The following is a 12,473-nucleotide window of genomic DNA, read 5'->3' as shown; positions in this document are numbered from 1 at the left end:
TTTTACCTGTTACCAGGTAAAAGTTAGTCCTTGTTTAGGAACTTCCAGGTTTTTGCATTCCCAAGGCGCTGGAATTTGGGAGCTGGGTGGTTGTCAGCTCATGCTGACATGAGCACCCAGCTTTCATAAGGTTCACTGCTGGGTGAGGACCAACAATGCAATAAAAGAAAACACTTTTTTAGTTCCTTCACTCCCCAAACAGCTTCCAGAATTCACAGATAATAAAAATAATTTGCTCCTACATTGTTTTCACGAGCATTAGAAACCTCTAAAGCCTCATTCTTTCCCTCTGTTGGAACTTATCAAAGCAGTTTGCCTGGTAACTTCCCCAGCTGACATCCAGAGATGAATGTGCAAGAGGAGAGCATTGTTTTGGAGAAGTCAGGCATAGCCAGTCCCCAAAAAGCCTCTAAAAATCCTTGTGTAAGGTTATGTAAGCAAGGGGAGGATTGTGGTTTGTTCCTCACACTAATTTATTAAGTACTTGCTAAATTCATGTGAAGTTTGGAAAAATTAGGGGCATTTTGTTAATTTTTAAAGGCAGTTGCACTTTAAAAATTGTCCAAAAGTACACTACAAAAGTTTTTAAAGAGGACAAAGACATTCAGAGCTGAACCTGTTGCAGCAACACTTCAAATAATTAAAACAATTATTTAGTTGAGTTGATTCAAACAGTATTTCCTTATACACAAACACAGGGGCTGTTGTTTTGGCATGGATTTTGATGAGTTTGGGGTTTGTTTTGTCATTTTGGGTTTGCTTGTTTGGGGTTTTTGTGGGTTGTTTAGCAAAACTGCAGTTAATATTAAAAAAAGAGGTGAAAAAACCTAAGATGGGTTGAAAAGCTTTATTTCCTTAATAAAATCACAATTATACATAACATTCAATCACAATATTTTTTCCTTTATATTTATCTTCATGTAGGCTAAATGTAATTCCTAAAATCCCAATTTTTAAATTAACATTAAAACAAACAAAAATATTTAATCCATATATATACACATAACATAACCTGACCTATTGAACTGGTTTTTAAAGGCAGTGCCAATTTTGGAGGGGTCTGGCCCCTTCCTTGCTGCAGGGAGGAAAAGGCCCTGGAATAGCAGAAGGGATCATTGCTGTGGGAATGCCAGAGTGGGAAGCTCAATCAGCATCCCCCCTGCAGGAACACCACTGTCTTCTGCTTCACTGACAGCAGCTTGTGCTTGGCAGCTGAAAAAACCTCTTAAGAGCTAAAAATCTTGATTTAACTCATCTGTTTTTTTAGGAGAGTTCAAGAATATTCTGATTTTAGGGTAAAAAATTACAAGGAAATTCTTTTGCCCCAAGCCAAGCAAACAACCTCTGCCCTCTGCACTGCCCAACATGATCCCACCTCAGGGTGAAGCTTCCACATCTCACAGCAAAGGAACAGCCAAGCTCCCAAATTAATTCCTAAAGCCAGCACAGTTCCAATTTAAAACCACAAATCCAACACTTTTAGATGTTGCTGACAACAGGCCATGACAAAACCTTATGGTTCTGCCATGACTAAACCCAAAATGAGGTTTTATAACCAGCAGTGCTGTTCTTTCCAAAATGAAAGACAAACTCTGGGAAGAGAGATCAAAAGAATCCAAAGGACTGACAGATATCCAAATGGAGTAACAAAGATTGTCTCAGACCTTGTCTCATGAAAGATAACTGTTCCTTTTTTTTTTTTTTTAATTAATTTAAAACAGTGATTATGTAAATGCAGCTGAGGAGTCCATGGCTTGCTGGGATTCCTTCAGCTGAAGGGGTGCAGCATGATAGCTACAACTTTATTGCAGACCACGAGCCAGCAAGTAATTCCCACACCTCCTGGAAAAGAGGGAGAAACCACAATTGAAGTTGTTGGATTAATAACCCTGAGGAACCTGTGCAGCTGCAAACAACCTTGGAAGTGTAAAAAATTAAACTCAGAATTCATGAGGCCAACAGGAACTAAACTCTTTATATACAAAAGGGAGGTACAAGAGATGGGAGATAAATCAATGCTGGTCCCAAAAAATTGTGGATTGCCTTGGGAAATGAGCATCAAATACACAAATATGAGCTAAAGTGTGGTGAGTGCACCCCAGAGCTAAAATTATCTGCTACAGACCCAAGAGAAATTATCTAAGTTCAAGGCCTGGCAGAATGCTTTGCTTGAACTAAAATTCAGGATTTGGGAAAGATAAAAAGTAAATTTCCTCTGAAATTGAAATCAGTTGTTTTGTAAGTACATAGCTATTCATAGCACACCTGTGAATACAACTCCCTTTTGGGTGATCTTCTGATTTTCTAATTTAAATCTTCCCCAGGATCTATTCAATACAGAGAAGGGCAATGCTCTGCTTGGGTGGAAATAAAAATGACAAAATTCTGTGAGCACTTCAAGAAACCGGAACTGAGCAGACATGGAAGAGCTGCTCAAATACTTGAACCCTGTGCTCTGGGAGTCAGAGAAGCAGCTGCTGTTAATCCCTGGATGCTCTGGGGCATGGCCATGTCCTTTTCCTCACCTGCCACTCCTGTAGGGAAGGCCACCAGGCGCTCCAGGGGAGCCAACCACTTGCTTGGAAGCACCGTGACAGGCTCGGAGTAGTACTTCCAGATCAGAGAGATCATCAGGGCAGCCTGGAATAGGGATTCTTTTATTAGTTTGGATAATAACACACACCAAAGTACATTCTCAGTGCTATCTGGAATTGTTTCTTTGTTATTTTATCTTCTTCAAAATATTTTTAGATTTTATATGACCTTAAATTTATAAACAATATTAGGAGGCTGCAAGGGGATCTTTCTTTAAAGACCCTCTTTTCAATCCTGCAGAGTCAAACACAGTCATAGCATTTGTTAAAATTCTGATGACCCTTTTTAGCCTGAATTTTTTTCTACAAGGAGTGCAACTCATTTTAACAAACCCCTACAGAAATCTTCAGGCTGACCACTGCCATCCCCGTTAGCAAATTCTTTGGCATCACGTCAGAACTACTCAGACAATCTGTTGAGGCACCATGGGGAAATGTGTGGCAGCTGTAGGTGGAGATCTGCATCCTCAGCAGAAGTATATTTTGGTTTCAAAGCCAGAATTATATTTACACGTAGCAGAACTTTCCTGGATATGGGGCCATATATAAAAAAACTCCAGTGATTAAAGAGCTAAGACAAACTCCAATCTTGTCCTCCCAAAACCAGGAACACAGAGCTGAGATGAAAATTAAACTCCTTCCATGCTCAACTACCAGATTTTATCAGCAGCATTTCCCTTCTAGTTCCAGAAACTCTTTCTGTCTGACAAGCTCTGTGTCCTTGGAATCACAAAATGGTTTGGGCTGGAAGGAATATAAAGATCATCCAGTGCCACCCCTGCCATGGCAGGGACACCTCCCACTGTCCCAGGCTGCTCCAGCCCCAGTGTCCAACCTGGCCTTGGGCACTGCCAGGGATCCAGGGGCTCCACAGCTGCTCTGGGCACCCTGTGCCAGGGCCTGCCCATCCTCACAGGGAGGAATTTTTTCCTAATATCTGATCTAAGCCTGTAATTTTTCAGTTGGAAGCCATTCTCTGTCCTGTCCCTGCATCCCCTGGAAATTGTCTCTCTCCAGGTTTCCTGGGGCTCCTCCAGGCCCTGCAAGGCCACCCTGAGCTCAGCCCAAAGCTTCTCCTGTGCAGGTGAGCAATGCCAGCTGTGCCAGCCTTTCCTCCCAGCAGAGCTGCTCCAGCCCTCTGCTCATCCTGGAGCCTCCTCTGGGCTCTCTGCAGCAGCTCCAGCTCCTCCCTGGGCTGGGGGAGCCCTGAGTGACCAGATAAGGGCCAATAAACCAGGAGAGAATTGTAACACTACTGAGGATTTGGGTTAAGTTGTATCTATAACAAAATATTTACTTACCTGCAATATGTAGAATACAATATTTATGACCCACTTTATTTTGGCTAATTGGGCAGTTCGTGCTTTCACTGTTAAAGAAAAAAAATATTACTTTCCATTGCTTATAATAATGAATTATAATTACATTAAACTAGTAATTCTTTAATATTTCACACTTTAAGGCTGGACATTACTCTGTTAAAAATCTCTTTCCATATGACTTACAGCTATATTAAAAACATCCTTCTACAACAAACTCCTAGCTCTGTATCACACTGTAATTTCTATTCTGACTTACTCATAACAGAATTCAGTGATGGGCATCACTGAAAAAGAACAAATAATTACAGAGTGAAGCCCAGGAAATTCCTGGAAAGACACAGGTAAGCTCTAAAAATAGTTTAAAGAGGAAAAAAAAGGAGAGAGAGAATGACAGAGAGAAGGGAAAAGGAAAGGGAAGGAAGGAAAGGGAAGGAAGGAAAGGGAAGAAAGGAAAGGGAAGAAAGGAAAGGGAAGAAAGGAAAGGCAAAAGGGTGAGATGGGGAAGGCAAGTTTGAAGGATAAATACTTAAAGCTGAAAATGCTCTTGACAGCTTTTCAGAAACAGAAAATGGAACAGGGAGCAGACATGGCACTGTACCGTGGGTTTTGAGCTTGTCAGTCATTTTGTTGATCTTCCTCTCCAGCCGAGCATATCTGGCAAACTCATCCATCATGCTGATGGTGGCAAGCTCCTGCTTCATGGTCTGGATCTCAGCTCTCATCTGGGATTCCTGCTCTGCATCCTTCTGTAACAGCCTGGATATCTAAGAAGTGAAGGAAATGATCAATTCCTGGTCCAGAATTCCATTGATTTGCTTTAGTGTGTATAAAATATGATCTCAAAAGCCTCCCATAAAAAAGGCCCTTTCTTTGAGATGCAGGAAATCCTTGGGTAACAAGAGAATAAGTGACTCAAGCTGGACTCAACGATCTTGAAGGTTTTTTCCAATTTAAATGATTCTTTGATCATTCCTATTTCCAGCTCCAGCAGCCAAGTATTCCAACATTTTCTCCCTTCCTTTTACTTTCCTAATTTCTTTTCTTGAGGCACCACCTGCTTGTCAGTTCATGAACTCTGTTTGCCATAGAAATGCAGGCACAAAGGACACAAAATCTTTTTATTGCTGTTCCTTAGTAAATCTTCCAGCCTCCCCAAGACATATGTAATTTATTTCCCTGTGGATCCTGTTCTCAGGCCTGCAGAGAGTGAGAGCAATAACACCATCTTCAGCCTCAAACCACAGCAGAAAGCTGAGCAGGGATCTTCAGAGAATCTTACAATATCCTAAGTTGGAAAGGACCCACAAGGAATTGAGTCCCAGCCCTGGCCCTGGCCAGACCCCCAGCAATCCCACCAAAGGCTCCTGGAGCTCTGGCAGCCTCGGGGCCGTACCCATTCCCTGGGCAGCCTGGGCAGTGCCAGCACCCTCCAGGAAAGAACCTTTCCCTAAATCCAACCTAAACCTGCCCTGGCCCAGCTCCAGCCCTCCCTGGGTGCTGTCCCTGTCCCAGAGATCAGAGCTGTCCCTCGGGAGGAGCTGCAGATCCCAATCTCACCTCCTCCAGACCGAAGGACCCAAATGCCCTCAGCCTCTCCTCATATGGCTCTTTCATCACTCATCTCTAGCAACACTGAGCTCGGCTTCCCAAACTGCTGAGGGTGATTTAAGGTTGAAAGGATTTTTGTCCATTTTTGAACAGTGCACACTGATCTCTGTGCCAGTGAAGTTGTTTCCATGGTAGAGCAGAGGGACACGGATTTCAGCATCTTTGTACACATGTGAGTTTTTCTGGCAGCCACAGAGTTTATCTGTCCTCAATTCCATTATCCACACTTCCACAGCAATGCTTCAGATCCAAACAGGGGCACCCTAATCAGTGGCTAAGATTATTGAGATTTATTCCTACAATGACTTAACTCCTTAATCTCAGTATCCACTCGTCTCCCATCTCAACAATGGGCATGTCCATCTGCTGAAAACTGAGCAAAGCTGTCCTTCCTACCCCAAAAACTGGGAAGCTGTGGATGCCCCATCCCTGGCGGAGTTCAAGAGCAGACTGGACGGGGCTCTGAGCAGCCAAGCCCGCTGGAAGGATCCCTGCACACGGCAGGGGGGTTGGAGCGGATCATCCTTAAGGTTCCTTCCAGCCCAAACCATTCCATGATTCCGTGATGCATCCCAAGGGCTGGAGGCTCAGGAGCATCACTGAATACACCGGTAACTCATCCTCCAGAAACCAGGGCTGTGCTCCACCATCTCCAGCACCAGCTTCTCCTCTCCAAGGCCAAGAGCAGGACCAGACCCTGCCCGTCCCAGCCGGGGCCGCGGGAGCGGCACCGGGAGCGCTCCCGCCCCAGCACCGCTCCCCCGTGGGCTAGGAGAGCCCCATTAACTGCCCGCCGGCTCCCTGGGGTCCCCTCCCAGCCATCCTCCCTTTTCCCCATCGACGGCATCACTCACGAGGGAGGAGCAGGAGGGCAGCAGGATCTTGAGCGCGTTGCAGAGGAACACGGCGCTGAGCACCAGCAGCCAGGCACGGCTCTCCGCCATGGGCCCCGCGCCGCCGCCTCACAGCGCCCGCCTGAGGGCAGGCGGGGCCGCGCGCGGCACGTGAGGCAGGCGGGCCAATGGGGAGGCGGTGCGCGAGGGGCGGGGCGGGGCGCGCGCCGATCCGGCTGGATCCTGTTGCGGCGCCGCTGGCGCTGCTGGGATGGGGAGGGGGGCGGCTCCGCTGCGCAGCCGGGCTGGGGCGCGCAGGCGGCCGCAGCAGCGCTCGCAGCAGCCGCGCCACACGAGCAGCCGTAGCCGCGGGGGTCGCGGCCGGGAAGGAGCCTCGAGATGCCGAAGAGGAAGGTGAAGGCGGGCGGCAGCGAGCGGAGCCGCCGGGAGAGGACGGCCGGGGGCGTGCGGGGAGCGGGCTCGGCGGGAAGCGGCCGCGCCGCGGGGTCCGGTGCTGCGGGCGGTACCGGGGGCCGGCGCCTTCTCCTTGTGCCGGGGAGGGGGCAGGGGGTGTGGGAGGCTCGGGGGGGCTCGGCGGGACTGGCGGTCCGGGAGCGGCGGCGGGAAGGGGCGGGCGGGGGCCGGTGCCGCCCCGCCCCGCTGACGCGCCGTGTGTGTTGCAGGTGACGGTGGCGGACGGGGACGCCCCGGAGGAGGTAAGGAGCGGGCAGGGCGGCGGGGCAGGCGGGGCTGCCGCGGCCCGCCCGCCCCTCACGCCCTTGTCTCTCTCTCTGTCCCTGTGTCTGTCCGTGTCTCCCCCCGCAGCCCAAGCGGCGGTCGGCGCGGCTCTCCGCGGTAAGTGCCGAGCGGCGGGGCCCTGCCGGGATGGGCGGGGGCCGTGCCCGGGACGGGTCCCCGAGGGCTGGATCCCCGCCTGACTTGTTCTCTCTCCTCAGAAACCCGCGCCTGCCAAAGCAGAGCCGAAACCTAAAAAGTTACCGACAAAGGTGAGAGTGAATTGGAAAAGGGAAGGGAGAGGAGGTGGTGCTTGGGGGCATCCCGCGTGGTGTCATTGGTGCACCGTGCTGGAATGGTTTTATTCCTTGTGGGAACTTGGCTGAAGTGTTGTTTTGATGTGCTTTTGCCAGTATTTACAGGTACATTCCATCACTGTGGCTGTAGAGCCTTGTTAAGCTCCAGGCATTGCATGGTAGTGTGGGCACGGATCCATGCGTGTTACATTGTGGTTTGGTATTGGGTGGAACTACCTGACTGTCAAAGCAGCTGTGTTAGGACATCAGGAGGAATTTCTTCACAGAAAGGCTGGTCAGGCATTGGAAAAGCTGCCCAGGGAGGGGTTGAAGTCTCCCTCCCTGGAGGTGTCCAAGGATAGGCCGGGATGTTGTTTGCTCTGCTCTGCTTGACAGGGTGGTGCTCAGTTAAAGTTGGACTGGAGTATCTTGGAGGACTTTTCCAAACTGAATGATTCTGTGCATAGCGTTGTATTTCATCTGTGTAACAAGAGGGAATAAAACAGAACTGATGCTTTAAAGCAGTGTGTTAGGACAGAGAAAAAAAATGTATTAGCCACTTCAAAGCCACATGAGGTTCCATTCATATGGTCAAGCTTTCAGGTGTTTGTGTGTAAGAAAGTGGGTTTGCGTGATCTTTGAATTTTTCAGCACAGCTTTCACAGTTAAAATAAGTAAGGTATAAAACTCTTGTTTTGGGGAGAATTTAAAAAAGCCTTGTGTCTGTTGGCTTATTTCTGTTTGTGTTGTTAAGTGTTCCTTTGTCATCATAAGCTTTTCTTAGTGAGGTGTTGATTGAAAGGCTTGGGGTGGCCTCATTGTGACCTTTCAGTACCTAGAGGGAGTTGATGAGAAAGATGAAGAGAGACAATTTCCAAGGGATGGAGTGACAGGGAATGGCTTCAAACTGACAGAGGGCAGGACTGGATGGGATATTTGGCAGGAATTGTTCCCTGGCAGGGTGGGCAGGGGCTGGCATGGAATTCCCAGAGCAGCTGGGGCTGCCCCTGGATCCCGGCAGTGCCCAAGGCCAGGCTGGACACTGGGGCTGGAGCAGCCTGGGACAGTGGGAGGTGTTGGGAGCTGGATGAGATGATCTTAAGGATCCCTCTCAACCGAAACTGTTCTGTGATTCTTTAATTTCAGATAAACTCATAATCTTTTAAACTTCCTGATGTTTTCATTGCATTAATCCTCTTGAGCAGTTACTGATCAGGAGTCCACCTTCATTCTGATGATTTGAGTATGTTTTCCCACTCTCAGGGCTGTAAGCCCAAAGAATTTGGGGAAGCTTTCCAATGCTACTGAGTTGTAATTTCCTTTTTTTTTTTGCAGTGTCTGTGATGCATCTGCACTTACTGCTGCTCATGTGTGATACTGATTTTCTGCTTACAACTACTTCAAGCTATTAATTAACAAAGATTTTTTATTTGATTCATCAAAAAAACCCCTTTTTTGCATCAACTTTATCAGTTTTTAAAACTTTCCTCATAGTATTTTTTCTAGTTGTGAGAAGTTTGCTCATTATGGAGTTACTTGGTGGCCTTTTTAAATCAATATTAATGAAGGAAAATATATTTTGGCATTTGAAGTATACACATCAGTGTGTTGCAATTAGATAATTCTGAAATATTTTATAAGTGGGTGATCAGGAGTTGTTGGTAGCTTAGAAAATCCATCTTCGTATTCTGTGCTTTTTATTTTTTTCAAGGTTTACTCGGAAGATCATAACAATTGACTTATTGGAAATGTATTTTATTGTAGGATAAATCTGAGGACAAGAAAGCTCCATCAAAGGGGAAGAAGGGGCCTAAAGGAAAACAGACAGAAGAGACAAACCAAGAGCAGACAAAGGACAACCTGCCTGCAGAAAATGGGGAAGCTAAAACTGAGGAGGTGAAGTTTGGAGGGCTGGGTTTGGGCTTTGCTGTTACTGAGAAGTTGGGGGTTTTTTTGTACAAAAGTTTCTTGACATGTGAAATATTCTTTTTCTTGGGTCTGGAAAAAGTCTTGAGTGAAAACCCAGAGCTGATCTGGGCAAAGTTGAGGTGACATTGACAGACCCTGCTGGGAGAAGGGACAGGTTGGTGCGGGGACAAAGTACAACAATTGATGAGTTGTTGTTGCTGGAGAAGTGACTGTGCCAGGTGAGTCTTGGCTGCACCGCAGTGCCAGAGAGGCTGAACTTTTTGGAGTCATGGATCAGGTCACTTGGAGCATCCTCCACTCTGTATTACACTCCTGGAATGCAGACATAAGTCAGTTACAAATTTAGACCAAGATCTGCAGCGATGAAACACCAGTGTGGTAACGGCACTGGAGTTGGTGTCAGGTTTCTGTGACAGAAACATTTTCTGAAACATTCCATTTTCAGTGGAATATTTCGGTTTTTGGTAGCTGATGGGGTTTTTGGCCAGGGAACATACAGGAGGGTACTTCAGTGAGCAGGAGGATTTACTCTGGAGTAACAGTTTGTCATTTGCAAGCTTGCAGTGTGAAAAAGTTGTGCTCTAACTACGAGTTCTTCAGCTGACTCAATTTTTGGCATTATTGCTGTCTTTTAATTTGCGCCTGTAAAGTTTCAGCAGTGGAACCAAATTTGGCAGCATTCCCACCTGGGGTCCCTTTAGTTCACTGGTGCAGAGATTATGTAAATTTACAAGGAATGGATGATGATTTGTCACACCACCCAAAATTCCAGGTGTAATTTTATACCAAAGGCTAGAAGAGGCAGAGTCTGTCCTGCTGGATGTTATTGTTTGCTAAGAATTAAAACAGGGTTAAGATTTGAAGAACATTTGAAGTGTGGCACTGAAATTTAAAGGCATGAAGTGTTACCTCATGGATTTTCTAAACACCTCATGTAATTGTAGCTGTGTAAAAGCTGAAGTTTTTTCTGTCATAAAGACAGTAATCCAATTAAAATTAAAATTTTGCAGTGTGTGTTTAGTAACAAATCAACATCCTGCAATCCATCCTGGATCCAAGGAGCCTTTTTGTGACAGCTTGGTTTAGCAGGTCATGATCCAAGAGAAATCTGCAGGAACAAGTCAGGGTTATTCTGTGCAGGGTTTAATGTGCATTAAAACCACTCCAAACTCATCAGAGCCTCTAAAAACTTCCTGCACTGAAGTGTTCTGTTTTTTTTTCCCCTTTCCAGACCCCAGCACCTGATGCAGCTGCAGAGAAAGAAGTGAAGTCTGAGTGACACCTGCTCCCACATCTGTAACTGGTGGTCCTTAAACCTTTCTTCTTGTACAATTCAGAGGAATATTTTTATCAACTATTTTGTAAATGCAAGTTTTTTAGTAGTTCTAGAAAACACGTTTTTAAAAAGGAGAGAATCCCGACTCAACCCATTTTTTTACATATTTAGATAAGTGTAAATGCTTTTTTTAAGTGGTAAAATCATGTACTGGTTGTCTGTTTTCTATGAAACCAGAAATTAACAGTGTGTTAATTAAGGAGAGGGCATTGAGGCCTTGATTAGGCCTCACGTTCCACAGACTCCAAGGGACAGTTTTCTATCCTATACAATGAAGCATAACACAGATCAGACTTTGGAATTCATAATGATGTGTTGAGAATGTCTTAACATTTTAGTTATTTATCTTTCTCTATGGTTGTACCATCAGTAGAATTGCTTATCTAATAAAACTGCTCCCTAGTGGTGGATTTCTTGCTGAGTGATGTATATCAGTGACAAAGTTATTTTTAGTAGTTGCAGCTTTATTTTTTTCCAACAACTTTGTAGCTGTGATGCAAAAGATTGGAAACTTTTATTTTATATCTTTAAATACTGTCTTAAGTAAAAGTTTCTGCTTGGCAGATGAAACTTGTTATGTCAATATTTGAGATACTGGAACTTCACATCTAGTTTTCAAGGACAGCTTGTCTACAAAGATTGAGTGAAAAATATTTGAAATAGTTCTAGGAAAAAAAAAACCAGAATTAGTTTTTAGATTTAAAAAAGCTCTGTGAATAAAAACAATTGTAAAATTGTTGATAGTGTTTGTGATCACCAAACAAAAGCCAAATAAATCTTGATTATGAAAGGATGTTTCCATAGCTCCTGCATTGACTGTGAACTCACAATCTGATTGAGTGCTGTGGTTTGGATTTTTAACTGTGTCCTTCAGAGTGTTAAAATTATACCTTAAAGAGATGGGTGGCAGTTCAGGGAGCGGAGAATTGCAGCATTAGTCTAAACTTGCAGTTTGAAAGCTGAGAGCTTTGTGCTGCTGCTGTTTGCTTTAAAACAAGTCAGTAATTAGTAAGTCTCAGATGCCAGCCAGACAACTGTCACCTTGTCCTGAGAGGAGCCAAGCTCCAACAGTAACGTCTGTTCTTTGGTTTTTTTTTCTCTCTTACCCCAGAACTTGTTTATGCACCTAAGTAACACCTGCAAGCCCAGTACCTGCTTCCTGTACATTTATAGTGCCTTTTTCAAATTGTTGCAGTTATTTCTAAAAAAAGCCACTTTAGTTTCACCTTTAACTTGCTTTCTTAATCAACTTTTCTATAGCAAGTCTCCCAACCTTAGACCACAACCTGGTCCTGTTCCATTCCATCACAGGTGTGTTCCTCACAGAGCACACCTGGCTTTGGCTTCAAGTTCTTTGAAATTTCAAAATTGGAAATTGATGCCACTTTTCTAACTCAGTTCCCTGAACATCCCCTTCATATTTGTTGGATTAATTTAACAGTAGTGAGATCTAGCTCCATGATATTATTTACTCCCTGGTTTTGGCAAGCTCAACCCACCAGTTAAATAAGTAATAAACTTGCAGGTAAATCCCCTAAAATAACTACTCATCCCTGCTTTTACAGAGTGTCTGTTTTTTGTGTGTTTTGCATCTCTGGTGCTGTGATCCTGTGGACTTTCAGCATCTCCCTCACATCTACTACTACCCACTGCTTAATTTGTTGTAACTTCTTGATATTACTCTGTCCTGTGTGATTACCAAATTTATTTGCTCTTCAGCTAAGGACTGGAATGAGAGCCTGATGCAAATTTGAATCCAATGGAACACATTCAAAATACAACAGCAGGAGAACAAAAAACAAAACTTCTTCCTTGGAACA

General features: G+C 45.1%; 2 protein-coding genes across 2 annotated transcripts; one reads left to right on the top strand and one right to left on the bottom strand.

Annotated features, from left to right (window-relative positions):
* Positions 1-425: 425 nt before the first annotated feature.
* Positions 426-6,531, bottom strand: GET1 (guided entry of tail-anchored proteins factor 1). Its single transcript, XM_084201469.1, has 5 exons — positions 6,379-6,531; positions 4,515-4,680; positions 3,896-3,963; positions 2,526-2,640; positions 426-1,842 (listed from the first exon to the last, which is right to left on the bottom strand). The coding sequence occupies exons 1-5, from the start codon at positions 6,466-6,468 to the stop codon at positions 1,769-1,771; spliced, it is 513 nt and encodes a 170-aa protein (XP_084057595.1). The 5' UTR covers positions 6,469-6,531; the 3' UTR covers positions 426-1,768.
* An 82-nt stretch (positions 6,532-6,613) lies between these two features.
* On the top strand, positions 6,614-11,446 carry HMGN1 (high mobility group nucleosome binding domain 1). The gene is made up of 6 exons (XM_084201470.1): positions 6,614-6,771; positions 7,041-7,073; positions 7,183-7,212; positions 7,314-7,364; positions 9,153-9,284; positions 10,549-11,446. The coding sequence occupies exons 1-6, from the start codon at positions 6,757-6,759 to the stop codon at positions 10,594-10,596; spliced, it is 309 nt and encodes a 102-aa protein (XP_084057596.1). The 5' UTR covers positions 6,614-6,756; the 3' UTR covers positions 10,597-11,446.
* Positions 11,447-12,473: the final 1,027 nt, after the last annotated feature.

This window comes from Fringilla coelebs, assembly GCF_963513975.1.
Source record: "Fringilla coelebs genome assembly, chromosome: 2".
Classification (NCBI taxonomy): domain Eukaryota; kingdom Metazoa; phylum Chordata; class Aves; order Passeriformes; family Fringillidae; genus Fringilla; species Fringilla coelebs.
Note: the sequence above shows the minus strand (reverse complement) of the source record. Positions and strands in the feature narration are given on the sequence as shown.

Excerpts from the sequence above, each read along its gene's own strand:
- HMGN1 (XM_084201470.1), top strand. Across the intron at positions 7,074-7,182 it reads ACGGGGACGCCCCGGAGGAG|CCCAAGCGGCGGTCGGCGCG; the intron begins GTAAGGAGCGGG and ends CTCCCCCCGCAG. Across the intron at positions 7,213-7,313 it reads GGTCGGCGCGGCTCTCCGCG|AAACCCGCGCCTGCCAAAGC; the intron begins GTAAGTGCCGAG and ends CTCTCTCCTCAG.
- GET1 (XM_084201469.1), bottom strand. The coding sequence starts at position 6,468 with ATGGCGGAGAGCCGTGCCTGGCTGCTGGTGCTCAGCGCCGTGTTCCTC. Across the intron at positions 3,964-4,514 it reads TGACAAGCTCAAAACCCACG|TGAAAGCACGAACTGCCCAA; the intron begins GTACAGTGCCAT and ends TTTCTTTAACAG. Across the intron at positions 2,641-3,895 it reads TTGTATTCTACATATTGCAG|GCTGCCCTGATGATCTCTCT; the intron begins GTAAGTAAATAT and ends TCCCTATTCCAG.